The sequence below is a fragment of the Tachyglossus aculeatus genome, chromosome 21 (genome assembly GCF_015852505.1).
Source record: "Tachyglossus aculeatus isolate mTacAcu1 chromosome 21, mTacAcu1.pri, whole genome shotgun sequence".
In the NCBI taxonomy this organism is placed as follows: Eukaryota; Metazoa; Chordata; class Mammalia; order Monotremata; family Tachyglossidae; genus Tachyglossus; species Tachyglossus aculeatus.
In genome coordinates this window covers 14,693,108-14,717,271 of record NC_052086.1, presented here as the reverse complement: position 1 = coordinate 14,717,271, position 24,164 = coordinate 14,693,108, and the positions used below count along the sequence as shown (strand labels likewise).

General features: G+C 63.7%; 2 protein-coding genes across 2 annotated transcripts; one reads left to right on the top strand and one right to left on the bottom strand.

The window, feature by feature from the left end:
• The first annotated feature begins 844 nt into the window (after nucleotides 1–844).
• PRSS53 (serine protease 53) lies at nucleotides 845–11,506 on the top strand. The gene is made up of 12 exons (XM_038762722.1): nucleotides 845–927; nucleotides 1,417–1,504; nucleotides 3,465–3,567; nucleotides 3,970–4,132; nucleotides 4,665–4,942; nucleotides 5,263–5,417; nucleotides 5,579–5,798; nucleotides 8,183–8,333; nucleotides 8,446–8,684; nucleotides 9,165–9,310; nucleotides 10,386–10,596; nucleotides 10,805–11,506. The coding sequence occupies exons 1-12, from the start codon at nucleotides 845–847 to the stop codon at nucleotides 10,813–10,815; spliced, it is 1,848 nt and encodes a 615-aa protein (XP_038618650.1). The 3' UTR covers nucleotides 10,816–11,506.
• On the bottom strand, nucleotides 11,468–21,420 carry ZNF646 (zinc finger protein 646). The gene is made up of 8 exons (XM_038762721.1): nucleotides 20,809–21,420; nucleotides 20,557–20,610; nucleotides 19,573–20,060; nucleotides 19,350–19,367; nucleotides 16,976–19,302; nucleotides 15,699–16,944; nucleotides 14,599–15,635; nucleotides 11,468–12,232 (listed from the first exon to the last, which is right to left on the bottom strand). Exons 3-8 carry the CDS (start codon nucleotides 20,006–20,008, stop codon nucleotides 12,068–12,070), a joined length of 5,229 nt encoding a protein of 1,742 aa, XP_038618649.1. The 5' UTR covers nucleotides 20,009–20,060; nucleotides 20,557–20,610; nucleotides 20,809–21,420; the 3' UTR covers nucleotides 11,468–12,067.
• Nucleotides 21,421–24,164: the final 2,744 nt, after the last annotated feature.

Genomic DNA, 24,164 nt, shown 5'->3' with positions numbered 1-24,164 from the left:
GCTTAGTACAGTGCTCTGCACTAAGTAAGCGCTCAATAAATACGATTGAATGAATGAAGGAAGGAAAGAAGAAAGGATCAATCAATCAATCGTATTTATTGAGCACTTACTGTGTGCAGAGCACTGGACTAAGCGCTTGGGAAGTCCAAGTTGGCAACATATAGAGACGGTCCCTACCCAACAGTGGGCTCACAGTCTACAAGCGTGGGCTGCTCCTACTGGAGTCTGAAAACTCTTTTGTGCTCTAAGAATCCCCCCCGGAAAGGATGGCACACCCTGTGTTTGTTTTGTTTGGTGGTATTTAAGTGCTAACTATGTGTCATACACTGTGCTAAATGCTAGGGTAGGTACAAGTTGATTAGGTTGGACACAGTCCCGTCCTGCGTGGGGCTCACGGTCTAAATGGGAAGGAGAACAGGTCATCCCCATTTGACAGCTGAGGCAACCGAGGCACAGAGAAGCGAAGTGACTTACCCAAGGTCATACAGCAAGCAGCTGGCAGAGCTGGGATTAGAACCCAGGCCCCTGCTCTTTCCGCAGAGCAAGCAGCATGGTCTCGTGGCTAGAACCTGAAGGACCTAGGTCCTAATCCCGGGTCCGCCACTTGTCTGCCGTGTGACCTTGGGCAAGGCACTTCACGTCTCTGGGCCTCGATTACATCAGCTGTAAAATTGGGGATTAAGACCGTGAGCCCCATGCGGAGCCTTGACTGTGTCCAATTGGATTACTTTCTAGCTAGCCCAGCTCTTAGAACAGTGCCCGGTACCCAGGAAGCGCTTAACAAAAACCATTCGAAAAACAAACGAAACAGACCCGGCTACTGCTGCTTCCCGAGTGAGGGATCATGTCCGGTCCGTCCGCTGGAACTCATAAATGTGCCCAGTGCAGTGGGCATCCTGACTGGGTTGGGGGGGACCTGTGTGCGAGGTTGGCCCCCCACCTGGGTAAGCATTCATTCATTCATTCATTCAATCGTATTTATTGTCTCCCCCTTTTAGACTGTGAGCCCACTGTTGGGTAGGGACTGTCTCTATATGTTGCCAATTTGTACCTCCCAAGCGCTTAGTACAGTGCTCTGCACATAGTAAGCGCTCAATAAATACGATTGATGATGATGATGATTGAGCGCGTGGCAATTCCCACACAGGGCAGGGTCCCCGTCCCCACTACTGCTGCCGACGCTGTTGCTTCCGACAGCTACAGGCATCGACTCTCCCCCCTCTTCAAAGCCTTATTGGAGGCCCGTCTCCTCCAAGAGGCCTTCCCCGACTAATCCCCCTCCCTTCCGCGTCGCCCTGACTTGCTCCCTTCGTTCATCTCCCCGCGCCAGCCCGCACAGCCCGTATCTGTAATATTTATTTATTTTGACGTCGGTCACCGTCCGTATCTGTAATTTACTTATTTATTTCAACGTAGGTCACCCCCTCTGGACTGTAAGCTCGCGGCGGCCCGGAGACCGTTCTGTTGTACTCTCCCAAGCGCTTCGCACAGCGCTCGGCACACAGTAAGAGCTCGATGAGTACGACTGACTGGCCGCCACCGCCGCGGTAATCGGGCCCAGGATCCCCAGGGCCTTTGGCCAGGACCTCGGGGCCCAGGGCCCGGCTCCGCCTGCCCCGGCGGGGTTGAAGTCACAGCGGAGGAATTCGCCCAAGCGCCTCGGATGCCGGAGGTGGGGTTTGGGGAGTAGGCGGGGCTCCCTCAGGAGCAGGCTATCTGCCGGGCCTCCCCGCAGGCCGGGGCCACAACCGGGCCGAGGGCAGCATGGAGAGGAGCCGGACCCCTGACCTGCTTGTCCTGACCGCGCTGGTCCTCTCACGGGGTGAGACCAGGCACGCCGGCCAAGGGCCGGGATGCAGGGCGGGCACGGGGACGCCCAGCTCGGAAGGGATCCCGTCCTCGGGTCTGCTTCTGTTCCCCTCGTCGGGGCTCACGGGGTCCCCGCGGATAGGGCCATCCCCGAGCGAACGTGCGTCTGCGCCTGTGTGTGCAACTGGCGTCCGGGTGGATGACCGGACTCGAGTGCGTGGCTTCGTATTTGTGTGACCGTGGCGGGCTGGGGACGTGGACTCCACATCTGATGGATTTGCGTGGGCCTGGGGGACTTGGGATGTGTGTGACTGCTTTTCCATCGATAAAGGGATGGCGTCCGTGCGTGCGTGCGGCCGGAGGTGTTTCTGTAGGTGATGGGGTGCGGGGTTGTGGAACTGAGCCTCCGATTGTGGAGGGCAGTTTGGGTCACTGAGAGAAGCAGCGTGGCTCAGTGGAAAGAGCCCGGGCTTTGGAGTCAGAAGTCACGGGTTCCAATCCCAGCTCCGCCAGTTGTCAGCTGGGTGACTTTGGGCAAGTCGCTTCACTTCTCTGGGCCTCGGTTCCCTCATCTGGAAAGCGTGGCTCAGTGGACAGAGCATGGGCTTTGGAGTCAGAGGTCATGGGTTCGAGTTCCGGCTCCACCACATCATCATCAATCGTATTTATTGAGCGCTTACTGTGTGCAGAGCACTGTACTAAGCGCTTGAGAAGTACAACTTGGCAACATATAGAGACAGTCCCTACCCAACAGTGGGCCCACAGTCTAAAAGACCACATGTCTGCTGTGTGATCTCGGGCAAGTCACTTAACTTCTCTGGGCCTCAGTTACCTCATCTGTAAAATGGGGATTAAGACTGTGAGCCCCGCGTGGGACAACCTGATCACCCTGTATCCTCCCCAGCACTGAGAACAGTGCTTTGCACATTGTAAGCGCTTAACAAATGCCAATTATTATTATTATTATTAAAATGGGGGTGAAGACTGTGAGCCCCCACCGTGGGACAACCTGATCACCTTGTAACCTCCCCAGTGCTTAGAACAGTGCTTTGCACATAGTAAGCGCTTCATAAATGCCATCATTATTATTATCGAGACTATTCCCCCGTCCCCGTGCTCTCCCTCTCCGCCAAACCAGCCCCATCCCAAATTCAGTGGACACCTTACCGGGTAGGATGCAGAGAAGGGAGAAGAGCCAGGAGCAGAGGGTCGGACTCCTGGGTCCTGGGAGGACAGCGGGACACCTGGAGAAGACAGCTGGGAGTGCGAAGACTGGTTCTGGGAAGAGCCGGGAAGCCGGAATCTAGGATGTGTAGGCGTGCGTGTTCTCTGAGCCCCAGGGCTGAGCCTTTCCCCCAAGGCTGCTTAGTACTAATCTCAGGGAGGAGAAACAATTAGCTGAGTTCCAGCTTAGGGTGAATCCACACCAATGAAAGCCATTTCCTGACCTCATATAAATATTTTCTTTTCCGGGAGTTAATGGTATTACAAGGCATGTAGTCACTGGTGGGGAGGGAGCGAGCACTTAAAACCTCAAGCTGCCTCCTGGCCCTTACCCCCTTTTTGGGACCCCCGGGGAGGCCTGATTCCCCCGACCCGGCTCCGAGAATCGGGACTGATGGGAGCAGACTCACCGTTTTCTCTCTTTTCCTCAGGTCTTCAAGCAACTCGACAGGGTAAGATCTGGGGGAGGCCTGAGTTTGAGCTGGAAGAGCTGGGGGCCTCTGGGTCTGACCCTAAGTAGCAGGGGATGTCCAGGTGGGATTTGGGGGGCGGGGGATGGAGGGAAGGGCTATTTGGGTTGACCTTGGGGATGGATCCAGAGAAGATTTGGATTAGGGGGGCAGGGGGGTCCTCGGACCAGATGGGCAAGCCCTGATCTCAGCGTGGCTCAGTGGAAAGAGCCCGGGCTTGGGAGGCGGAGGTCATGGGTTCCAATCCCGTCTGCTGGGTGACCTTGGGCAAGTCACTTCACTTCTCTGGGCCTCCGTTACCTCACCTGTAAAGTGGGGATATAGACTGTGAGCCCCGTGTGGGACAACCCGATCACCGTGTATCCCCCCTCAGTGCTTTGCACGTAGTAAGCGCTTAACAAACGCCGTCATCATCATCACCTAGGGAAGATGAGGCCCTGAATGTTCGCGCCTTCTCTCCCTTCAGACTGCGGGCGGCGAGGCCTTGGTCTCCCCGAGCCCCGGGAGGGGGTCTCCACGCCAGGGGAGTGGCCTTGGCTGGCCAGCGTGAGGCATCGGGGGAAACACATCTGCAGTGGCTCTCTCATCGCCGAGGCCTGGGTCCTCACGGCCGCCCACTGCTTTGACAGGTGAGCTGGCCCTGGAACCAGTCTCGCTGTTCCCCCTCTAAACTATAAGCTCGCTGTGGGCAGGGGATGTTGGTTTATTGTTCTGTTGTACTCTCCCGAGGGTAGTACGGTGCTCTGTGCGCTCAATCATCATCATCATCAATCGTATTTATTGAGCGCTTACTGTGTGCAGAGCACTGTACTAAGCGCTTGGGAAGTACAAGATGGCAATATATAGAGACAGTCCCTACCCAACAGTGGGCTCACGGTCTAAAAGATAAATACGATTGACTAACTGAAAAGCCCCTCATTGGGGAAGGAGCATGGGCATCCCCTCTGGGGAAGGGGGTCCCCACCGAGCCCAATTTCTGGGATAGTGCTTGGGCTTAAGAAGGCTCTAAGGGTGGGAGAGCCAGGAATATTTCCTCCCTCGCCACTGCCCAGACTCTTTCAAATCCACCCGGGCTGGGAAATCCCCCCACCCTAGGCCCAGACACTCCTCCCCTCCCCACCCGGCTCCTTCTCCGGCTCTCCGCTTCCGCCCCCCTGCCAGGATCTCCGTGGCGGACCCCGGCTCCTGGTCGGTGGCCCTGGGCTCCCTGCAGCGCGATGGAGTAGACCCGGGGGCGAAGGAGGTGGCCGTGGTTTCCATCCAGCTCCCTGGGGGTTACAACCGCTACACCGAGGGCTCGGACGTGGCCCTGCTCCAGCTGGCCCCCACTGGGGACCCCGGAGGGGCCGCCTCTCCCATCTGCCTCCCTCGGCCCGGACACCGCTTCCCCTTTGGGGCTTCCTGCTGGGCCACGGGCTGGGGCCAGGGCACCGAAAGGGGTAAGTGAAGCTCCCGGCAGCCCAGACACCTCTCCCTTGGCCCCCTCCCGAGAATCCCCAGGGCCCCTGCTTCTCCAGGCCCTCTCCTCAAGTAGAACTCAAGCATCCTGCCCTCGAGTACCCTCCCTTCTCCCCCAGAACCTAAGCATCCTGCCCTTGAATGCCACCCCCTTCCCTCCCAGAACTCAAGCATCCTGCCCTCGAGTGCCCCCCAAGAACTCAAGCATCCCACCCTTGAGTACCCCCCCACCAAGAACTCAAGCATCCCACCCTCGAGCGGCCCTACCTCCCCTCCCATAAGCCACGTCTCCGACCCGCAGCCCCCGGGACTCTCCGGAACCTGCGCCTCCGCCTCATCAGCCGCCCCACCTGCAACTGTCTCTATAACCGGCTGCACCTGCGGCCCCTGTCCAGTCCGGCCCGACCGGGAATGCTGTGTGCCGGAGCCCAGCCGGGGGTCCAGGGGCCCTGCCAGGTCAGGGGGAGCCAGGGACGGAAGGCGGGAGGGATGAGGCGGGAGCCGGGAACCCCGGAGACCCGGTGGGGAGGACAGCCTGGACTGTTGGGCTGGGCCGAGCACGAGCGGAGGACAGGAAGCAGACCCCTCGCTCAGTGGTACCTGTGCCTTTCTTCCAGGGAGACTCAGGGGGTCCGGTGCTGTGCCAAGAGCCAGATGGACGCTGGGTCCAAGCTGGCATCGTCAGCTTCTCGACCGGCTGCGCCCGGGAGGACGTCCCCGTGCTGCTGACCAACCTGGCTTCCCACACCCACTGGCTTCAAGCCCGGGCCCGGGGGGCCACCTTCCTCTCCCAGGGCCCCGACGTCCCCGAGGGTCGCGACGAAGACAGTTGCGTTGGTATGAGCCGCGGAGCCGATCCGAGGGGTGACGGGTATCTTGGGCCGGACCCTCGAGGAGGCAAAGGTTTTTGGGTCTGATCCGGAAGGAGTCCGGTATTACAGGTCGGGCGGGGGCTAACGAGACGGAAACCACCGGGCGGAATCTACCCGACCAGACCAGAGGCTTTTAAAAAGCTGAGGAATCGCAGACTGGGAGAATGTTTGCTAAGGGATGAAGAACTGGCTCAGAGATAGGAAACACAGAGAAGGGATGAACAGCCACTGTTTGGGACCGAGATGCGTCAAAAGCAGGGCTCACCAGAGCTCAGTGGCGGGGCCAGTTAGGATGCCTCCACGAATGATGGCGTAGTTGTTGGAAGAAGTGGCTCGTGCCCATGTTCGGCAACAGAATGGCGAGGACGGTAGTGTAGACAGCGGAGCCAGCTTTTTCATTTTGAGTCTGGAGGTGAGAAAGGGATAGGGATTTTAGGGGGTTAATGAGGATTGGGTTGGGACAGGCTCCAAAGAGCTAATAGCTCAGCGGGCCCCCATTTTGGGCCCTCAGGCCTGACGGGAAACTCTCAGGTCTTGTCCGAAATCCGGGATAGGCAAGCCTGGGAATCCCTTTTGGCAAACTAGGGACGGGGTGGTGGGTCGGGGGGGAGAGTCCAGCAGCCCACCGCCTCCGCAGAGGGGGAAATCAGGCTGCAAAACATGGGGTTTTGCAAGAACGTAACCCTCGTTATAGGAGGATGGGGAGCACTTGATGACCTGTATATATGTATATATGTTTGTACATATTTATTACTCTATTTATTTTACTTGTACATATCTATTCTATTTATTTTATTTTGTTAGTATGTTTGGTTTTGTTCTCTGTCTCCCCCTTTTAGACTGTGAGCCCACTGTTGGGTAGGGACTGTCTCTATATGTTGCCAATTTGTACTTCCCGAGCGCTTAGTACAGTGCTCTGCACCTAGTAAGCGCTCAATAAATATGATTGATGATGATGATGACGGGCCTTGGGCCAACAGACAGAATTCCAGAAGGAAACCTTAGAGGCACTGAAGTCGGTTTCTGCCAGATGTTGGTTCAGTGAGGCAGCAACCACAACGGCCAACACCGAGCTGGAGGTCATCAGAAAGAGCAGAAACAAAAAACCAAAAAACCAAATGGAGTCAACTAGAGTTTTGCTACTATAAAAAACCACAGACCGTCTCTGGAGGACCGTGTGCCGTTCCGTCCTCACATCTAGCAGCGTAGCCAAAGTGGGAAGAGTCCGGGCCCGGGAGCCGGAGAACCTGGCTTCCAATTCAGGCTCCTCCACGTGCTTACTGTGTGACCTTAGGCAAGTCATTTTACTTGCCCTTGCCCCCGTTTCTTCAACTGCAAAATGGAGGATTTGATACCTTTCTCCCTCCTACTCTGTGAGTCCCATGAGGGACAGAGTTGGTGCCTGAACTGATTAACTTGTATCTACCCCAGTGTTTAGAACAGTGCTTGACACGCAGTAAGCACTTAACAAATACCAGGAAAACAAAAAATCTTAGACAAGGCATCCAAGAGGTGGAGAAGGTTTAAAAGACAGACGGCGCCGCTTCCGTATTTGAAAAGTATAGGGCTTTTTGGACTCTCAAGACAAAGGTTGAGAGTGAATGCGATTGAAGCTTACAAAACCCCACAGAGGGTGTAGACGGGATGAACCCCAAATTGTTGTTTACCGATTCCCACGATGGTGGGACAGAGAAGTGGGGAAGTTCGACAGAAGGAAAGATGCCTACGCTTGGGTACGACAGGAAGTTGTTCAGGCCAAAGATATTAGCTTCCCAGGAGATCTGGACAAATTTGTGGGGAAGAGGTTTGTAATGGGCTCCTAGGGGTAAAATTAGGGATTCCGGTGGTTTACCGTAATCTTTGAGATGGATGCCAACGGATAATGTAACCATCACCGAGTTCCTCCAAATATCCTGGTGTCCCCAACAGAATCAAGGACTAGATGAGTAGCTAGGTGAACCCAGCGATGGCATTTCTTCTGTCCTTTTGGGCACCCCAGGCATGCCCAATCTACTGTTTCTCCACCCTGGCACATCCTCTGCAACGGCAAGCAATCCAGTAAGCTAAGGGACTCTGCGGGGCAGGAGGAGGGAAATCTCTGTGCCATCTGCCGTCAAACGGATAACACATCTTTGAGGAGGGAGCTTTGGCACTCTTTGTGCCAGCCTGCCGGGCCCCCCGAGACCACCTGGGAAGGCCGATCCAGGGGTTCAGGAAGAGGAAAGGAACGCCGGGCCCAGCTGAACCCCAATTCAGGGGCCTGCCTAAATTTAGCCGGGGAGGACGATCGGGATCTGGAGGGCGAAGGGACGGAAGACAAATGCCCAGAGCTTTCTCTCTTTCTCTCAGCATGTGGCTCACTGAGAGGGGAGGGGCCGCACCCCGGAGCCCCCTCGTCATGGCCCTGGGATGCCCGGCTGTGGCATCAGGGGCAGCTGGTTTGCGGTGGGGTCCTGGTGTCTGAGGAAGTGGTGCTGACGGCTGCCCATTGCTTCATTGGGTGAGGAGACCGCCAGGGCCCCGGAGCCAGGAGCCCGCTCTCCCGTCACGCTTCCGGTCTCCCCGACTCCGGCGGGCCTCTCCCCGGCCCAATTCCGACTTTCCGTCCGCAGGCGGCAGTCCCCGGAGGAATGGCGTGTGAGGCTGGGCGAGGAGGAGCGGGGGCTGAGGCGGCTGGCCCTGCACGGGGCCTACACCGACCCCCGACGGGGTCACGACCTGGCCCTGCTGGTGCTGTCCCAGCCCGTGATCCTGGGCCCCGCGCTAAGGCCCCTCTGCCTCCCCTACGCCTCTCACCGCCTGCCCGAAGGAGGCCGCGGCTGGACCCTGGGCGGGGCCCCACACGGAGCAGGTGAGTGGGCGCCGGCGACCCGGGGCTCCGAGCCCAAGGCGGGGGTCCGACGGTGGCCGGGGAGACTGCCGGAGGGAAGGGCTTCTCCGCACCCCGGCCCGGGAGCGGGTGCTGGGAATGGAGAGAAGCGTGAAGGCCTGGGGCCTTTCCAGGGCCTGGTTTCTGCGAGGAAACCCCGAGTTCCCTGAGGCGTAGCGCTGGGTGAAGCCCGCCTCTCCCCCGGGGGGCTCGCGGGCACCGTGTCCCGACCCAGCTCAAAGGGAGCATTGTCCCCTGCCAGTCGGAGGCTCCGGAGCTCAGGCTCGCGCCAGTGGCGGGGCAGACGACGTCTCCCGTCGCCCCTCACCTGTACCCCGCCCCACAAGAAACTTCTGCCCCCCAATCCTCCACCCCTCCCCGGATTGGCAATAGGGGAGGAGCCGGCCTCGCCGGCAACCCCCCCGGGGTCCGATCCGGCACCGGCCCTGCCTCTCTCTGCAGGTTGTGACTGGCCCCGGGCAGTCCCTGTGACCATCCTGGGCCACCGGGCCTGCGGCCGACTCCCCGCTGCTCCTGGGGGCCAGGGGGTCCCCATCCTCCCTGAAATGGTCTGCGGCAGCGCCTTGGAGGAGATGCCCCGCTGTGAGGTGATTCCTCAGACCTACAACCGGGAAATCAATGCGTGGCCCGCTTTGCTCCCTTGTTTCGCCAACCCTAAATGGCTAACGGCCTCCAGTTACAAGCCAAAAGGATCGTGGTGACGTGGGCCCCTACCTCCGAGCCTCTCCTCTTGTCTAGCCCGACTCCTTCTCCGATCTGTCTCCTCCATCTCCTACCGGCTTGTTCCTGGTTTCGGGAGTTCTCCAACTGGGCCACTTTAACGCTAACCCTAACCCCAATCTTCAAATCCCAACCGCAACCCCCAAATTCAACACACCCCAACTTTTATCCCCAAACCCTCAACCTACTCTCGCAGTCTGAATAATAATAATGATGGCATTTGTTAAGCGCTTACTGTGTGCAAAGCACTGTTCTAAGCGCTGGGGGGGATACAGTGTGATCAAGTTGTCCCACGTAGGGCTCACAGTCTTAATCCCCACTTTTACAGATGAGGTAACTGAGGCTCAGAGAAGTTAAGTGACTTGCCCAAAGTCACCCAGCAGACTTGTGCCCCAGGCTATTTTTAACCCCTTTCTCAAACCCCCATCCCCAAATCCCAGCCCTAATCTTGACACATCAGCTCGGCCCAATCTCTTCATGATTCTTTAACCCTCATCCGATCCCGACAACTAACCCTAACCCTCTCCTCCTCCCCCGCTCCCCAAATCTTAGCTCCCAGCCGACTATTTTTAAAATCCTCTACCCTTATTCCCGGACCTACCCCAATCCGTACACCGTCACCAACTCTACCTCCGGACCCTAATTTTGAGCTCCCACCCGTAACGACTTGCTAACGGGATCCGTTCGTTCTAACCCACCGTCCCCCCGACTGTCTACCCCGAAATTGGCCAGAAACTCCAATCCTAAATATCAAACCCACCCCCTAACCCCCAGTCTCTACCAACACTCAGCTCCCTAATCCCCAACCCCAATTCAGCCCCAAGCCTTCACCTCCTCATCCTCTGAGGGGCCGCTGCGGGGAAGAGGCGAGTAGGCCGGGAAAGGAAGAGGAGCGGCGGGGCTGGGGAGTGACACATCGAGGGGGGGTTCTCTGCTCCGCAGGCCCTTTCCGGGGCGCCCCTCGTGCACGAAGAGAGGGGCACGTGGTTCCTGGTTGGTCTGCACAGCTTCGGCAACCCCTGCGGGGGCCCGACGCCTCCCGGGGTATTTACGTCCGCCTCCGCCCACGAGGATTGGGTCAGCGGCCTGGCCTGGCAGGTCTACTTCGCCGAGGAGCCCGAACCCGAGGGAGGCAGCTGCCCTGCTAACCGAAGTACGCATCCCAGACGGTCTCCTCCTCAGCCCCTGCTCTGGCGTTTCCCCGCTCCCGGCTCCACTAGCCGTCACACCCCAGAGCCCACTGCCCGGGCCCTTCCTGCCCCTCGACTCCATCTCTGTCTCACCCACCCCACAGAGGGACGACCCTCGAGGTTGCCGCCCCTAACACACGCTCTCCCCGTCCTCTTCCCCGCCTCCTCCAGGTGCCACGTGACCCCGGCGGCAGCGAGGTCCAGGGGAAGACGTGCCTCCTACCCACCTGGCCAGCCCCTCGAGGAGGAGGAAGAGGTAGGCTGGGGCCCCTCCGGGATTCGGGAACCCGACGGGCCGGGGGGCGAAGTTGACAGCGACTGTTCCTGGAAGGAAGAAAAGGCGGCACCCCGGCCATCCAGCGCGCTGACCTGACGGAAGGGCCCTGCGGGGCAGGGAGTCCTGTGGGCGAGTCTTTCTGCAGTTGACTACTTCCCCTCTGTGTCCGACTTCACCCAGCGGACCCGCACCTCCCACCCCCCAACAAGGGGGTTGCGGGGGGCGGCCCGGGCCCCTAGGCCAGGGCAGGAGGTAGCCAAATCAGCTCTCGAGGGGCAGGACCGCCTGACGGGACCCGGAGGGACAGCGGCGGTCGCTCTCCTGCTCCGAGGTGACCCGCTCCTCCCAAGCCGGAGCGTAGGAGGCCCTAGTTCCAGGACCCTCCCCGTTTGTCCCACGTCAAGCGTGTTGCTCGTGCCGCGTCCGGGGCGGTGACCCCCATCTGCTCTACCCCACCTGGCGTGGCCCGCGTCCCTCCTCTGAGGTCCAGCCATCTCACGCACCTGAATTTCCCGGCTTCTCTCTCGAAAAGACTTCCTTATTTTTTTTTTTTGGAGCAAGTTTTTCTTTTTTTTAAAACTTAAATAAAACCTTACAAAATAGATTTTAGAAAATAAGTTATAAATCGTAGCAAAAGGTTTCCCCTCCGCGGGAGAGATCGCCTTTCCCTTCCCTCCTTCCGGGCGCCTCCCGGCCCTCCTTTCCCCTTTACCGAATGAAATCCAGTGGTGCTCGTCCTCAGACCCGTAAGGAGGAGAGCCGGGATCCAGGATTCCTTGTGTTGACACAAGATTCCCGGATTCCTTGTGTTGACACAATTGTCGGGGGAGGGAAGAGTGAGAAGAGTGGGGGCCGAAAGCCGGGGGTGGTGGTGGTGGGGAATTCGGCATTACCCTAACCCTTCCTGTGAGTTCTACACATCCCATAATGAAGGAAAGTGTCTGTGGACAAACGCTAAGCGCTCAGAATTCCTCCACGGTGAGGATCTCCCCCGATCCCGACTTCCTTTCCCTGGGAAGATGCGTGGGGAGGACTCCCGTTCTTTCTCCTGCATCCATCCCAGAGGTCCAGATTTTCTAGGTCCTTTTCCCTCAGGATTGGAGTGGGGAGAGGAAAGGGATATTGAAGTCATCCCCCCCTGAGCTTTCATAGGGAAATTAAAAGCGGAAACAAAAACCCAGATGTCCCGCTCTCTGGGAGAAAGAGTCCGCAGAGCGAAGCTGCAGTCTGGAGGCCACTGGGATGAGAGGTCCGGGCTCACGGGGGCACGTGGAGGGGAGATGAGAGGTCCTGAACTCCTGCTGCCAGTGATGGTGGATCTCCTGGGGTAAGAAAGAGAAACTGAGTCACCGGCTGGGGAGGACAGAATGGCTCCACGGACACGGGCCGGCTGTCCTCCGATCCGCAAGCTCCCCGCCCCCGGACTCCACACCTCCTCCTCACCTTCGAGTTTATCCAGGATGCCCACCCCATGACCTGCCACCCCCCCAAACCTGGGCGGCCTGCCCACCTTACTCCCTTGGAAACCCTCCACTCCGTTCCCTAGAGCCGTCCAAACGATTCCTTCCCTCTAAGGGCCGTGCTGTCAACTCCTCTCCACAAAATTCCCCTTTTTCCCTTCAGCTCCGTGGAATCTGTCCTCCCCAGACAGGCCTCCTACGCCACTCTGTCCCCATTTAGTGGCACGGTTTCTCGGGAGAGTGGGGGACGGGAAGGGAAGAGTCAGGCTACGGAAGCGAGGGTGAAGATGGGGAAGATTTTCGGGGAAGTCGGGGAAGTCTTTTAGACTTTTAGACTGTGAGCCCACTGCTGGGTAGGGACTGTCTCTATATGTTGCCGATTTGTACTTCCCAAGCGCTTAGTACAGTGCTCTGCACACAGAAAGCGCTCAATAAATACGATTGATGATGATGATGAGGAGGGTGGGAAGGACATTTTGGGTCTATGAGGGGACGAGGAATCGTGATCTGGTAGAGCAAGCAATTGGTTGGAAGAGCCAGTTCCCTGATGCTACTCCTTGCCTCAGTTTCCACCCCCTGGCCAAGGGAGGAGAGGCCTATCCGGTCCCCAGCGTGGGTGGGGATGGCTCCTACTTTGATACCTTGATAAAGGAGGCACTCGGGAACCTAATTGCTGTTGTTGCAGCAGCCGGGGCTAGCTTCAAAGAAACAATTAACTCTGATTCAGCCCCAGAGCAAGAAGCATCCTCGATGAGACTCCGAGGGAGGGGCGGGAAAAATGGTTCTGGAATGGCTCTGGGGAAATAATGTGTCTGGGGTGTGCGTGCTGCGTGGGGTGGCGGGCCGGAGGAAACGGAACAGCGCGTGCCAAGGCCGGGAAGAGGGTCTCCAAACAGGGGAAGGATTGGGGGAACACCCGGCTGAGATCTGGGAACCGGAAAACGGCCCACGGCCCGAGGATAGGGACTCCAGGGCTCGAGGACTGTCGTGGGCAGGGCACGTGTTGACTGGCTGTGTTGTACTGGACCTTCCCAAGTGCTCAGTACAGTACTCTGTACATAGCCAGCACTCAACAGACATCGCTGATGATGACGAGGGAGATGGCGGGGGGCAGACAGCAACCTTAAGCGACCTGCGGCAGTTCAATAAAAACTGTGAAGGAAGAGAAAAGAGGCTGAAAAAACTCCCTTTAGACACCCATCTGGGAGGTGACCTGTCTGGCCATCAGCGGGCGTTCGCCCTATTATAATAACAATAATGATGATGGCACTTATTAAGCGCTTACTATGTGCCAAGCACTGTTCTAAGCGGTGGGGAGGTTACAAGGTGATCAGGTGGTCCCACGGGGGGGCTCACGGTCTCAATCCCCATTTTACAAATGAGGGAACTGAGGCCCAGAGAAGTGAAGTGACTTGCCCGAAGTCACACGGCTGACAACTGGCGGAGCCGGCATCTGAACCCACGACCTCGGACTCCAAAGCCCGTCCTTCTCTATCCCACCTCCCCTTTCCCTAATCCCGCCCTTCTGGTCCCCTCAGGGGAGGAGGGGAAAAAGAACTTCAGATTTTTGCAGAGAAAGAGATGGAGAAATTTATTTGGCCTTTGTCCCTGCTCAACGGGTAGGTTTTTCTTTTTTCCAACCGTCAGAACCAAGTGACACGCTGTTGACTCCCCGGAGAAAAAGCTTCTCACCTGCTCCCCCCGGGTACTCCCGGAGGCAGGCGAACCCCAGTTTCCTGCTCCCGGCCCCCAGCCCTCGCTCTGACCTCATTTTTTCTTCCAGGACCTCGGGGTGGGCCCGTTCCCTCCCTGCCCTTCCAACCCGGGGGGTCTCGTCCCGAACTCATTCCGAGACAACTCCATCCCGCTGGAGGAAAACCACACGGCCCCGGACCTCCGCCACCGTCTCACAAGATGGGGATCCTCACCCTCCCGATCTCAATCTACTGCGATCGAAGCGTCCCGAATCTCGATTCTTCCCCTACCTACCTCCCGGCTCCGGCACGCTTTCCCTCCCGGAGACGGCCGCATCCTGGCTTTCGGCCCGTTCCCTCGGCAACCCGTCGGCTCCTCACGCGCTCTCTCTCCCCGCTCCCGCCGCCCACCTCCACGATGCCCCCGGACTCTGGGCGCCCGCTCCCTTCCTCCCCACCCGTCCCGCCGTCCCTCGCCGTCCCCCATCAGACTCCCGGGGCCCCCCGGCCGGAACCCGCCCACGCCGTGCTCACTTGCACTCCCGTACCAGTGCTGGCCACCGTCCGCCGCTCCGGGTGCAGCTGCTGCTGGTGCTGAAGGAAGCTGAGGCGGCGGCGGAAGCGGCGGGGACAGTGCGGGCAGGGGAAGGGCCCCTCTCGGGGCGCGTGGACCCGGCCGTGACCCTCCAGTCTGGCCGCCGTCCGGAAGGCCTTGCCGCAGACGCCGCAGCGATGGCGCTTGGGGTCCGTGTGGGTTCGCCCGTGGTTCTTGAGGGCCAGGAGGTTGGGCAGGAGCTTGGGGCAGAGAGGGCAGGGGTAGAGGCCCGTGGCGTGGGCCTTCTGGTGGTTCAGGAGGCTGCCGGCGTGGCGGTAGGAGCGCCCGCACTGGGCACAGCGGAAGGGCCGCTCTTCGCCGGCCTCCCCTCCCGGGCCGCTCCGGGCCCCCGGCCTCTCCCCGGCTCCGGCTCGCTCCGCCGGACCGGCCCGATCCCGGGGGGCGTCCCCGGCCGCCTCGGCGCCGCGCCCGCCGGGGTGCTCGGTCCTTGGCAGGGCCAGGGCCACGGCCAGGGCCAGGGCCGGCCCCTCCTGCCCCTGCCCGTGGGCTCGCCGGTGGCTGGCCAGCTCCCGGGAGGCGCGGAAGGCTTTGCCGCAGTCGGGGCAGGCGAAGCGGCGGGTCGCCGTGTGGATGCGGCCGTGGTTCTTGGCGGCCATGGGGTTGGAGAACTGCTTGGGGCAGAGGGGGCAGCGGTAGCAGCCGGTCTTGTGGGTGTTGCGGTGGTTCAGGAGGCTGCCGGCGTGACGGTAGGTCTTGCCGCACTGGCTGCAGCAGAAGGGGCGAGGCTCCGGTGCCGGTTGGGAGCCGGGGCCCGGGACCCGCGCCGCGTCCGAGCTCCTTTGGGCCGGGCCGTTCTTCGGGTCGCCTGGACCGCTCCGTCCGCGGTCCCCCGGTCCCCCGGGCTCCCGATCGCCGGAGCCGGGTTCCTGGCCGGCCGCCCCCGGCATCCCATCCCCGCGCCGGCCGCCGGCCCTCTCGGGGTCCCGGGTCGGCGGCCCGCCGCCCGCCTCTTTGCCTCCGGGGGCCCCCCCGGGGCCCCGGCCTCGACCCGGCGGCGGCGGCGGCGGCGGCTCCCGGCCTCGGTCGCAGCCCGGCTCCGCTCCGCCTCCCGAGCCCCGGTCCGCCGGTCCCTCCCGGTCCCCGCCGTCCGGCTGGCCCGGACCCCGGCCCGCGGCCGGCTCCTCCTTGCGCTCCTCCTTGCTCCTCTCCTCGTGTTCCCGCAGGTGCCGTTCCAGAGAGCCCCGGCCAGGGAAGCCCTTCCCGCAGAGGGCGCAGCGCACGGCTGCCCGCAGGCCCCCGCCCCGCCTGGCCCGTCCCGCCCGCCGCCGCCGCCGGCTCTCCGAGTGCAGCCGCTGGTGGTTCTTCAGGGCCATGCGGTTGGAATAGGTTTTGGGGCAGGCCGGGCAGCTGTACTGGCCGGTCTCGTGGCTCCGCCGGTGGTTCAGGAGACTCCCGGCGTGCCGGTAAGTCCTCCCGCACTGCCCGCACCGGAAAGGCCGCTCTTCTCGGGGAAGGGGCGGCGGGGGCGGCGGCCTCCGGGCCGCCCCACAGCCCGCGGCGCCCCGCCGCTCCCCGTGGACGCGCTGATGGCTGGCCAGCTGCTTGCGCAGGCGGAAGGCTTTGCCGCACTCGGCGCAGCGGAAGCGGCGGGGCTCGGCGTGGATGCGGCGGTGGTTCTTGAGGGCCATGAGGTTCGAGAAGCCCTTGGGGCAGGCCTGGCACCCGAAATGGCCCGTCTGGTGGCTCTGCCGGTGGTTGATGAGGCTGCCGGCGTGCTTGTAGGTCCGGCCGCAGAGCTCGCAGCCGAAGGGGCGCTCCAGGCCGGCCTCCCTCGGGGCCTCCCGCTCCTCCGCGCCGGGCCCTTCCGGCGGCACCCTCTCCTTCTCCCCGGGTTCCTCCTTGAGCCCTTCCCGCTGCCCCTCCTCCTCGGCCTTCCGGGGCTCCCGGTCGCCCAGCGGGGGGGCGGCTCCCGGGGGCCGCTCGGCTCCTTTGCAGCGGGGGTGGTTGCGCAGGTGATTGCGGTAGGCGGCCATATTAGGGTACCGGCGGGCGCAGACGGGGCAGGCGAAGTCTCCCGTCTGGTGGGTCTTGCGGTGGTTCACCAGGCTTCCGCCGTGGCGGTAGGTCTTGCCACACTGGCCGCAGCGGAAGGGGCGAGGCTGGCCGGGGGGGCGGGGCCCCGGGGGCCCCCTCCGCGTTCCCGGCAGCGGTCGATCCGCCCGGGGCCCCCCCGGGGATTCCGTCCGCGCCCCCGGCGGAGACGCCGCCGCCTCCGGCCCCCTCCGCGCTGCCGCCGCCTCCGGCCCCCTCCGCGGCGCCGCCGCCTCCGGCCCCCGGGGCCGGGGGAGCCGCAGCCGGGGCCGCCCCCTCAGAAACCTCCCCCAGACTCCGGTGGTGGCGTTCCAGACTCCCGAGATCATCGTAGGTCTGGCCGCAGCAGCCGCAGATGTGCCCGTAGCCAGCCCCGTCCAGCCCCTCCACCTCCCTCTGCAGCTGATTCAGGAGCTCCACCTCAGAGACCCGCAGGGGAGTCGGGTGAGCGGCCGCCTCCGCCTCTCCGGCCTCCGCCGCCGCCGCTCCCGCCTCTTCCCCTTCTTCCTCCTCCTCCTCCTCCTCTTCCGAGGAGGCCCGGCTCCCCGCCGGGGAGTCGTGGGCCTCTCGCCGGTGGCGCCGGTAGCCCACCCGCTCGGGGAAGATCATGCCGCAGAGGCAGCAGAGGAAAGGCTGCCCCGGGGAGGCCTCGCCTGGCCCGTGGCCCTGGAAGTGGTTGCGCAAGGCCGAGAGCGAGTCGTACTCTTTGGGGCACAGCGAGCACTGGTAGATGCCCACCGGGTGGCAGGGCCGGTGGCTCAGGAGGCCGGCGGCGTGGCGGAACGAGCGCCCGCACTCGTGGCACGTGTGGGGCCCCGTCTCCCGCCAGCCGTTGAGGGCCTCGGGGCTCCAGAGGGTCCCAGCGCTCGCTCTCTCTTGGCCGGGCCCCGCCTCTCCCGCCGCCCGGTTGCCATCGCTCTCGTCTTCCGCGGCGCCCGGGCCGCCGTGGAAGGGGGCCTCGCTCTTCCCGCGTCGGCCCGGACTTTTCTCTGTGTCCTCCGGGAGACGGCCCTCCTCCCTCTCTAGCTTTTCCTCGCCCTCACCGGCTCCGGCCGGCGTCCCGTCTTCTCCAGCCGAGCCAGGGCCCCTCGCTTCCTCCTCCTCCTCCTCCTCCTCTTTCTTCACCCGATTCCCGCCTCGGTCCTCCTCCTCCTCCCCTCGCGGCTCGGTTCCCCCGGCCGCCGGCCCGCCGCCGCAGCCGCCCCCGGCCGCCCGCCGCCGGAGCCGCCTGACCCGCCGCCGGCCGTGGCGCCGCAGGTGGTTCTTCATGGCCGCCATGGTGTGGAAACGCTTGGCACAGGCCCCGCAGCTAAAATCGCCCGTCTGGTGGGTCTGCCGGTGATTGATGAGGCTGCCGGAGTGGCGGTACGTCTTCCCGCAGTCCCGACAGGTGTAGACCCGGGAGGGCGGCGCCGCTCTCTCCGTGCCGTTCCTTTCCTGCTCTCCGTGAGTCCGGGAATGGCGGTCCAGGCCCTCCAGGCTCTCAAAGAGCAGCCCGCAGCGGCCGCAGATGTGGGCCACCGTCAGGCCCGCCTCCGGCCGGCCGCCTCGGGCTCCCCCGGCAAGGGCGGTCTCCTCTGCGCTCTCGATCGGCGGCAGCTCCTCCCCGGGGGGCGGCTCCCCCGGCTCGGGGCCCGCAGGGACTCCCCCTCCTCCCTCGGGCCTCTCCCGTCCCCGGCTCCCGCCGTGCCGGGCTGCCTTGAAGTGAACCCTGACGTGATTGCGCAGGGCCATGAGGTTCGGGTACTGGCGGGGGCAGAGCGAGCACTGATACTCTCCGGTCCGGTGGCTGTGACGGTGGTTCACGAGACTGCCCCGGTGGCGGTAAGCCCGCCCGCACTCGTGGCACTTGTAGGGGCGGTGGTCCGCGGCTGAGGTCGGGGTGCCGGGGGCTTCTTCCTCCTCAGAGGCGACTTCGGGGGGCGGCGGCGGCGGCGGCGGCGGCGGAGGGGGCTGCTCTTCGCCCCCGGCCCCGCGTCGGGCTTTAAGGTGGGCTCTCAGGTGGTTCTTGAGGGCGGCCGCGTTGAACAGCTGCTTGGGGCAGGCCGGGCAGGGGTAGACGCCCGTCTGGTGGCTCTTGCGGTGGTTGATGAGGCTCCCGGCGTGGCGGTAGGTGCGGCCGCAGTCGGCACAGCGGAAGGGCCGCCGGTCCTCCGGCCTGCCCTCCGGGAGCTCGGCGGCGGCGGCGTTGGCGGCGTGCTCCCCGGCCGCGTTGAGCACCCGGCCCGGATCGGGGCCCCCCTCCTCCGGGCCGTCTTCCCCGACGTGGCCGTTGGCCGTCGCCTCGCCCGCCTCCCAAGGCGCCCCTTCCCCTTCGTGGGCATGCTGGTGCCCCAGCAGCTCGCTGGGTAGCCGGAAGGCCCGGGGGCACCGCGGGCACCGGTACGGCCGGTACTGGGCGTGCAGTCGGGAGTGGTTCTTCAGGGCCATGAGGTTGGAGAACTCCTTGAAGCACACGGCGCAAGGGTAGACCCCCAGGGCGTGGCTCTGTCGGTGGTTGGTCAGGCTCCCGGCGTGCTTGTAGGCCTTGCCGCACTGGCCGCACTTGTAACGCCGCTCGGCGGCCGCCGCCGGGGAGGGCTGGGCCAGCCCTTCGCCCCCCCGGAAATCCACCACGGACTCGGCCAAGTACTGCTCTAGGTTGCTGAGGAGGTTGCTGGCCGGGGCGGGGAGAGGGGGAGCTTCGGGGCGGCCCGGCGGGGCCCCCCAGCCGCCCGGGCTCTCCTCCGGACTCGGCCGGCTCTCCCGGCCCGCCCTTGGGCCGGCCGGCTCTTTCCAGTTGCCCGACGCGCCCCCGTTTTCCAGCCCGGCCTCCCAGCAGCCTCCCCGGCGGTTCCCCGGGCCCTCCCACCCGCCTGTACCTCCTCCGGGGCCGGTGTGGTTCTCCCAGCCTTCCCGGGGACCGGACGTCCCGCCCCAGCGGTCCGGCCCCGTTGGGCTCCGCCCGCACGGCGGGGCCTTTCTGTGGCGGGGGGGCCTTCGGCGCCGCCGGCCCTCGGGGGCGTGCGTCCTCAGGTGGCTCTTGAGGGCCATGGGGTTGGAGAAGTCCTTGTTACACGTGGTACAGGGGAAGCGGCCCGTCTCGTGGGTCCGGCGGTGATTCACCAGGCTCCCCGCGTGGCGGTAGCCCCGGCCGCACTGCCCGCAGCGGTACGGCCGGGGGATCTCGTCGGGCGCGTCTCCGCCCCCGGCCGGGGCCGGGCGATGGAGCAGCTCTCGGTGGCGGGCCAGCTCCGGCTGGCTGGGGAAGTGGCGCTGACAGTCGGGGCAGCCGAACACGGCAGGGGGGTCCTCCATGGGGCCCGGGAGTCAGGAGATTCAGGGAGGCGGCGCGGGCATCTTCTCCCCCCTGGAGGAGAGACAAAAGGTCCGGGGGAGGGGGAAGGTGGGTTGAAGGAGCGTCAGGCTATAACGCGTCCTCCCTCCCTCCGTATCCGGTCGCTCTAACCCAGGCTGGAGCTGAAAGGCCTGGTCGGGGCTCTCTGGGAATCCAAGACGAGCGGCCCCGGTTCACCGGCCCCAGCCCCGAACGGGATCGGGGCAGCCGGACGTTCCTTCCTTCCTCAAGCCCACCCAGCCCCAGGATGTTCCCTAAATAGCTTGAACCTCCCCCCTCGGCCAATCCATCAATCAATCGACTGTATTAATTGAGCAATTACCGTGTACAGAGCACCGTACTAAGTGCTCGGGAGAGTCCGAGACAAAAACGTAAGAGTCGGTAGATGACGACGACAGATCCTTTCGCCTCCCTCCTCCAAGCCCGACCCCCAAAGACACCCTCCGCCTTTCCCCGGTCTCCCCCGATCGGGAGTAGGGGATCCCACTCTCTAATCGGCTGAAGGTACCTGATCTGAATGCTGGGGATCGCAACGGTGCTCCCTTCGGCCGCTGGCGAAGACCTGCCGTTTAAACAGAGAAATCAGATGGCGTTTCAGCGAGGACGGCGCTGACCTTTTCCCGCCTAAGTAGGCACGTCTATACACACACCACCCCGTCCCGGTTAACTTCAAAGACCACCTTTAACACTTCTGCGTCCGCCCCACTCCCCTCCTCCGACGCTTGGGCCTACGTGGCGATTCTTCTAAACCCTTTCGTACCGTTGGCGGCAACCGGTTAGGTCCTCGTTCGTCCCCCCGTTTCCACTACTTGTACCCAATTTTAGGTCCGGCGATCTCCTTTCTCAGCTTGTACGTTCCTTGCCGGTAGGGAGACCGTGTCCTTCTCTTCTTCCGCACTCCCCCCGCCCGGTGTTTCACGCCGTGCGCACCGTAGGCCTCCGACCCTCGCTGATCACACCCTCTCACTTTGCTCTCTCAAAAACTCTCCCGATCACCGCCGCCTGACGGGTCGTCTCCCTTCCCTCCGCCAACGTTTATCACCCTTCCCTCGACGCTCTTGCCGTGGTCCCTCCGGAAGGAGGGGAGACCCGGCCGACGGCCCCCGAACGGGCCGCGGCAGACCAACCGTCCCCCCGACGGCCAACGAGGAGGCCGGTCGTCCCTCGGTGGGGCGTTGCGGGAGTTTACCGGGGGACCAGTCGGGGCCGATTAGCCAGCGTTGCCCCGGAGCCCCGTCGCATCACTTGACGGCATTTATGGAGGGCTTCCTGAGGGTCAGGGCACCCTCTATGACAGAGTTAGCCATGTCGGCCTCCTCCTCCTCCCGTTTCTCCCCTCAGAAAACGAGCCCCTCTCTCCCCTCTCCCAGGATCCTCTCGGCCCCCTCCTTCCCAGACTCCTTTGCGGCTGCTGTTCTCCCCCCCTTTTCCCCCCTCCCCTCTCTGTCGGGGAGGTGGGGGGGGGGGCCCAGGCCGGGGGACTGCTGTGTGAGGAGAAGTGGGGGCGCCGAGCGCCTCAGGACGGGGGGCGGGAGAGGAGGAGGAGGCCTGCCTCGGGGCCAACGGACGTGCGCATGCGCACAGGAGACCCCACACAGGGCCGCCGGCAGGTTCTGTGGGGCGGGGGGGGGGGGTCACGCGCATGCGCACGGGAGACCCCACACAGAACCGCCGGCAGGTTCTGTGGGGCGGGGGGTCACGCGCATGCGCAAAATAGGAGAGAAACACACAATCACCGGCAGGCTCTGTGTGCGGGGAGGGGGGCTTACACGCATGCGCACAATAGCGCGCGCGCGCACACACACACACACACACACACACGGTCGCCGGCAGGTTCTGTGTGGTGGAGGTAGCCTCACGCATGCGCGCAATAATAGGAGGACCCCCCCCCCCGACACACACACACAAACACGATTGCCGGCAGTGCGAGGGGTCGGGCTTAGGCGCATGCGCACAATGGGAGACCCCACACACACGATCGCCGGCAGATTCTCTGTGCGCGGGTCGGGTTTAGGCGCATGCGCACAATAGGAGACCCCCCCACACACACACACGATCGCCGGCAGATTCTCTGTGCGCGGGTCGGGCTTAGGCGCATGCGCTCACTAGGAGACCCCCCCCCCCCCCACACACACACACACGATCGCCGGCAGATTCTGTGCGGGTTTACGCGCATGCGCGCAATAGGAGCCCCACACAGACGAGCGCCGGCAGATTCTCTGTGCGGGGGTGGGTTTACGCGCATGCGCACAATAGGCCCCCCCCCACGACCGCCGGTAGGTTCTGTGGGGCGGGGGCGCATGCGCACAATAGAAGACCCACACACAATCGCCGACAGGTCGGGGGGAAGGGGAGAGGAAGAGGCCGGTATCTCCCGCCCGGGCGCATGCGCGCCCGGGCCGAGCCGGGGGGGGGGTTGCCCCCCGGCCTCGGGCCGCCACTTCCTATTGTTCCGAGGAAACAGGAAGGGTCCGTCCCGCTAAAGCGTCCCCACTCACCTCGCCGACCCCGCCCCGGCAGCGCCTTCCGCCCTCCCCTCCGCCCGCGCGGCCCCTCGGCCGGGCGGCCCCCGTTTCCGGGTGAGGGCCGGTCTCCACGCAACCGGCGGGCCGCGCTTCCGGTCACCCGCACTTCCGGTCCGCACGCGCCGTGGGGCTCCCCCGGAACAAACGATGGAATCGGGGGAACCGGCTACAGCCGGAACACACGGGGGGGGGGGGGAGGGGGCGAGATTAGTCGGAATCCCCCGCTTTCACTCACTCCATCGTATTGATTGACAGCTTAAAGCGTGCAGAGCGCTGGGTTAAGCACACTTCCGCAACAGAGCCAACAACGGGCCTGCCCTCCCCCTTCCGGTGACGTAGGTCATAAAAAGCCCCGCTCCTCAAACCGGGGGCTCACTTTCTCCGGACTGCTTCTCCCCTGTTTACTCGTTTTGTGGTCCGCCCCCCTCCCCCGTTCTAGACTGTGAGCCCGTTGTTGGGTAGGGACCGTCCCTATCCTGTTGCCCAATTGGGCTTCCCAAGCGCTTAGTCCGGCGCTCTGCACACAGGAAGCGGTCAAACACGATGGAGAGAATGAATGAATGGCCTAGTCATCGCGCCCCGACCCGAGTTCGTTTCCGGTGCCCTGGCCCCTCCCCCCCGCCCCCGGCTCACCCTTCAGGCTTCCAACCTCCGGCACCGTCCGCCCCCCCCCCCCCTTTCCCCCGGGGGCCCACGGCCTTCCCGCGCCCGCGGGGACCGAGCGCGCGACACTTCCGGTCTCCGGCCCCGCCCCCCTCCCCGCCGGGTCCTAGCGCCCGCCCGACCGGCACCCACCGGGGCTCCATCCGCGGCAGCTCCGCCCCCGCCCCTTCCGGTCCCCCGCCCCCTCCCGTCTAACCGGCCTCCGCCAGGGCTCCACCCGCGGCGGCTTCGCTCGCGCCACTTCCGGTCCCTCCCCCCTGGGTCCTAGCGCCCGCCCGTCTCGCCGGCATCTGCCCGGGCTCCTTCCGCGCCACTTCCGGTCTCCGGCCCCTCCCGTCCGGGTCCTAGCGCCCGCCCTCCCTCCCGCCTATCCGGCATCCACCGGGGCTCCCTCCTCGGCGGCCCGTGCCGCTCCACTTCTTGATGTCCATTTAGCCGGCATCCGCCCGGGCTCCCACCACTTCCGGTCCCCGCCCTCTCCCCCTTGGGGTCCTAGCGCCCTCCCCTCTAGCCGGCATCCGCCCGGGCTCCGGCCGCGGCGGCTTCGCTCGCGCCACTTCCGGTGCCCAGCCCCGCCCTCCCCGCGGGGTCCTAACGCCCGCCCTCCCGTCTAGCCGGCATCCACCGGGGTTCCCTCCCCGGCGTCCCGTGCCACTCCACTTCCGGCGTGCGGCCCCTCCCCCCGCGGCGGCTTCTCTCGCGCCACTTCCGGTGTCCAGCCCCGCCCTCCCCTCTGGGTCCTAGCGCCCGCCCGCCGTATAGCCGGCAACCACCGGGGCTCCCTCCCCGGCGGTCCGTCTCGCGACACTTCCGGTGCCCGGCCCCTCCCCCCGCGGCGGCTTCTCTCGCGCCACTTCCGGTGTCCAGCGCCAGCCCCTCCGCCGCGGGGTCCTAGCGCCCTCCCATCCATCGAGCCATCCATCCGGAG

Excerpts from the sequence above, each read along its gene's own strand:
- PRSS53 (XM_038762722.1), top strand. The coding sequence starts at position 845 with ATGTCCGGTCCGTCCGCTGGAACTCATAAATGTGCCCAGTGCAGTGGG. Across the intron at positions 4,943-5,262 it reads GGGCCAGGGCACCGAAAGGG|CCCCCGGGACTCTCCGGAAC; the intron begins GTAAGTGAAGCT and ends TCCGACCCGCAG. Across the intron at positions 5,799-8,182 it reads CGACGAAGACAGTTGCGTTG|CATGTGGCTCACTGAGAGGG; the intron begins GTATGAGCCGCG and ends TCTTTCTCTCAG.
- ZNF646 (XM_038762721.1), bottom strand. The coding sequence starts at position 20,008 with ATGGAGGACCCCCCTGCCGTGTTCGGCTGCCCCGACTGTCAGCGCCAC. Across the intron at positions 15,636-15,698 it reads GGAGCCGGGCTGCGACCGAG|GCAAAGAGGCGGGCGGCGGG; the intron begins GCCGGGAGCCGC and ends GGGCCCCCGGAG. Across the intron at positions 12,233-14,598 it reads GCACTGGTACGGGAGTGCAA|GAGATCCACCATCACTGGCA; the intron begins GTGAGCACGGCG and ends TTCTTACCCCAG.